Raw genomic sequence first — 3,860 nt, 5'->3', positions numbered from 1 at the left:
TTCTTCCTTGAGGCATGTGCCCCCAATCCAAGACACCCCAGACTAAGCTGTAATTCATTGCTTGTTCCTTCTGTGTTTGTACCATATGTTAACTGTCCCTCCATCAGAGCATATATTTTCAACTACTTTAATTAAGAGTATCTTAAATAAACAGGGCTAATCATTTGTGAAGGACAGCTGGTATTGAGAGAAAGTACTTATGCTTGAGATTCTGACAGACCTGGATTCAAATCCTGGTCTCTTCCACTTGTTGCCTGACTTTGGACAGGTAAATTCACCTCTATGACTCAATTTCCTCATCTGTAAAATGAGGACCATTAAGAGTAGTACCTCATAGCTAAGATTAAGTGATTTAATATGAGATAAGTGAAAATACCAGAAATAGTGTCCGGTACATAGTAAGTGCTCCATTATTATTACCATTGTTTGAACCTACCCCAAAATGTAAGCTCTACACAGAAAGGGATAATCATTGTTTGTCCTCTGGTGTACCTCTAGTACCCAATACTGTGCCTAGCATGTGACACATACTCAAGAAACATATGTTGAATGAGTGGATGAATTAATGAATCCGTTAAATAATTCTCATCTTTAGCATCCTCCTCCTCTCCAAATCCTCTACTGCCTATTAGCTTTATACCTCACAGAAAACCTTTGTGTTGCATCACTGAACATTCCCCAACCCTTACCCTCTTTGCTTTACCTTTGTTTGTTACCCCCTTTCATGAATTCTTTTCTCTGACAAGTTTGACTCTAGCAACAACCACTTCAACTAGCCTCTCGGGCCAGGCAGAAGTAGGGGGCCGGAGTCGGGTACTGGGAGCGGGGCGTGGCTACCACGTCGCAGAACGCAACTGCGCCTGCGTAGGCTGCGGCAAAGCCTAGCTCTCTGAGGGTTGCGTTTATTGCTGGCTGGTGTTTGTGTAGGAGGATCGCTCCTCTCACCAGCTCTCACTTCTGATCCGCGCAGCTCCTGGGTCTCTGGCTTCAGCTTTGTGCTGAGGCGCCGACACACCTACCATCCTCTCTCCGACGGATCGCTGACCTCCCCATTCCTGTTCCTGTCTCCTGGAACCATGTCTCTGGTAAGCCAGAATGCGTGCCACCGCAACGCAGAGACCACTGTAGATTACAGCGACTTCCATGGTGAGATGCAGGCTACTAATGCCTCCGGGTCCCCCACCTCCATGCTAGTTCCTGATGCTCCCCAGGGCCTTCAGGCGCCAATCGATTCTCAGGGCGCTAGCGCTTCCCAGGCTGCGCAGGACCCGAACGACTTCGAGGTGCTGATAGATGAGCAGTCCCGACGTTTGGGGGCGCTCAGGGTCCACGACCCTCTAGAGGACAGGTCGATTGCTTTGGTGAATTTCATGCGAATGAAAAGCCAAATCGAGGGGTCTATTCAGCAGACAGAGATGCTAGAGTTCCTCAGAGAATACTCAGATCAGTTTCCTGAGATCCTCAGACGAGCCTCAGCCCATCTGGACCAGGTCTTTGGGTTGAACCTGAGGGTTCTTGATCCCCAGGCTGACACCTACAAACTAATCAGCAAACGGGGTCTCCAGACCACTGATCGGATAGCAGAATCCCTGGACATGCCAAAGGCAGGTCTCCTGGCCTTGGTCCTAGGCCACATTCTCCTGAATGGTAACCGAGCAAGAGAGGCCTCCATTTGGGATCTGTTGCTAAAGGTTGATGTGTTAGATGAGCCCCAGAGGATCAACATCCCCTTTGGCAGCACAAGGAACCTCCTAACTACTGACTTTTTGCATATGCGGTTCTTGGAGTACTGGCCAGTGTATGGCACTAATCCCCTCGAATTTGAGTTCTTGTGGGGCTCTAGAGCCCACAAGGAAATCACAAAGATGGAAGCCCTGAAGTTTGTGGCAGAGGCTCATGATGAAGAACCCTGGAGCTGGCCAGAAGAATATAATAAAGCCCTGGAAGCTGACAAGGCCAAAGAAAGAAGCCAGGCTGCTGGCTTGGAGTTCTGGTCAGAGGACACTATGAATGATAAGGCAAATGATTTGGTCCAGTTGGCCATTAATGTCACAGAGGAGTTGCTGCCTATACATCAGGATGAGCTGTTGGCTCACACTGGCAAAGAATTTGAGGACGTGTTCCCAAATATCCTCAGTCGAGCTACTCTAATCCTCGATCTGTTCTATGGGTTCTCTCTGATTGAGGTTGATACCAGTGAGCACATTTACCTCCTTGTCCAGCAACCAGAATCAGAAGAAGAGCAAATGATGCTAGAGAGCCTGGGGAGACCCACTCAAGAATATTTGATGCCAATCCTGGGTTTGATCTTCCTGATGGGCAACCGTGTCAAAGAGGCCAGTGTCTGGAATTTGCTTCGGAGATTTGGTGTGGATGTAGGGAGAAAGCATGCCATCACCTGCAAACTTATGAGACAGCGCTACTTGGAATGCAGGCCACTGTCCTATTCTAATCCAGTTGAATATGAGCTTCTGTGGGGTCCTCGAGCTCACCTTGAAACCACCAAAATGAAAGTCTTGGAGTACATGGCCAGGCTCTACAGAAAGCAACCACAGGACTGGCCAGAGCAATATAGGGAGGCTGTTGAAGATGAGGAGGCCAGAGCCAGGTCTGAGGCAACTGCTATGTTCTTCTTTGGCCCCATGTGAAGTCTGGGGGAAGTATGTCACTTCAGTTGGGTGGCATCAATTAAAGGGGCCCTGGGGAAATGGGCACTGGGGCCCCAAATCAGAAGCTGGGCAGGGTTGGGGTGAAAAGTACACATTGTGCTTGCTATTTGTGTTCTATTTCTAATAGTATTTCCTTCCTTTTAATATACCCTTGAATTAGATTCATGATCAGTGTTTATAAATGAAATTGCTCATTTGCCATTCCTGTCTTGTTTCAATATAAAAGTTCATATAGCTGCATAAAGTGTAGTGGTAATATTTACATCTTTCTATGATGTGGAAGAGAATATACAGTTGTTCTTTAACCGTTTGAAATAATCGGTAAAATGGTCTGGTACAGGAGTTAAGTAACAACAGTAATAACATACCCACAACAAACACAAAATCACTCATCTGTTGATGTTCTCCCATCGTGTCTATGGTTTTATTATTTTTTTAATATTGGCATTTACCTGTATTTGCTTTGTGATTCCAGAGTGTAGTGAAAAATAAAAGTATAATGAATTAGGCTCCATGCTTAAGCATTCTTTTATTCAACAGACATGTATTAAGTACCTGCCATGCTCTAAGCACAGTGTTTATGCTGGGAATATAAGGGTGAGGAAGGCCCAGCTGAGCCCCAGAGATTGAGGGGGAGGGGCTGTGGAAGTAAACCAACAATTATTTCTGTGGCAAGTCGTATAATAGGGGTAAGCTCAGAGAGCTATGAGAGTTTACAGGAGTAACTCCCAACTAAACTTTGGGTTCTGGGAGGGGACGGTGAAGGGGCAGGAGTGTCAAGCAAAGGGTGAGTGCGGGAGTGGTCAGGGGTGGTGGCAGGGGAGGATGAGGTGGTATGGAGAGCTGGGACAAGTTAACCTTTAGTGACTTCTATTGTAAGACCTGAGGTTGGGGAGAGGGAGGGAGGGAGGACTAGTCCGTGGGGTCAGGGGCAGTATGTAAAACAGCTTCGCGGGATTTAGTGTAGCTCAGAAAGACAGTGTTGAGTTCAAGAGAAGTGTGGGAGAGATAAACCTGTGGCAGAGATAACAAAGGTCCATATCCTCAGAGAGTGGGTCTTAGGAATCAACAATGGTTCTCCTGAAGCCAGCTGGTCTTGGATCTCGTGTCAGACGGAACAATCCACCCGGAGGAACTCTGAATGGCAACCTCTGCCTGCGCTGTTTATTTCTGCACTCAAGCCGTTAAGGT

General features: G+C 47.1%; 1 protein-coding gene across 1 annotated transcript; it reads left to right on the top strand.

Moving 5' to 3' along the window:
- The first annotated feature begins 855 nt into the window (after positions 1 to 855).
- MAGEE2 (MAGE family member E2) lies at positions 856 to 3,178 on the top strand. Its single transcript, XM_030847189.2, has one exon. It carries the CDS (start codon positions 1,077 to 1,079, stop codon positions 2,646 to 2,648), a length of 1,572 nt encoding a protein of 523 aa, XP_030703049.1. The 5' UTR covers positions 856 to 1,076; the 3' UTR covers positions 2,649 to 3,178.
- The last annotated feature ends 682 nt before the right edge of the window (positions 3,179 to 3,860 follow it).

The sequence above is a fragment of the Globicephala melas genome, unplaced genomic scaffold (genome assembly GCF_963455315.2).
Source record: "Globicephala melas unplaced genomic scaffold, mGloMel1.2 SCAFFOLD_676, whole genome shotgun sequence".
In the NCBI taxonomy this organism is placed as follows: domain Eukaryota; kingdom Metazoa; phylum Chordata; class Mammalia; order Artiodactyla; family Delphinidae; genus Globicephala; species Globicephala melas.
Note: the sequence above shows the minus strand (reverse complement) of the source record. Positions and strands in the feature narration are given on the sequence as shown.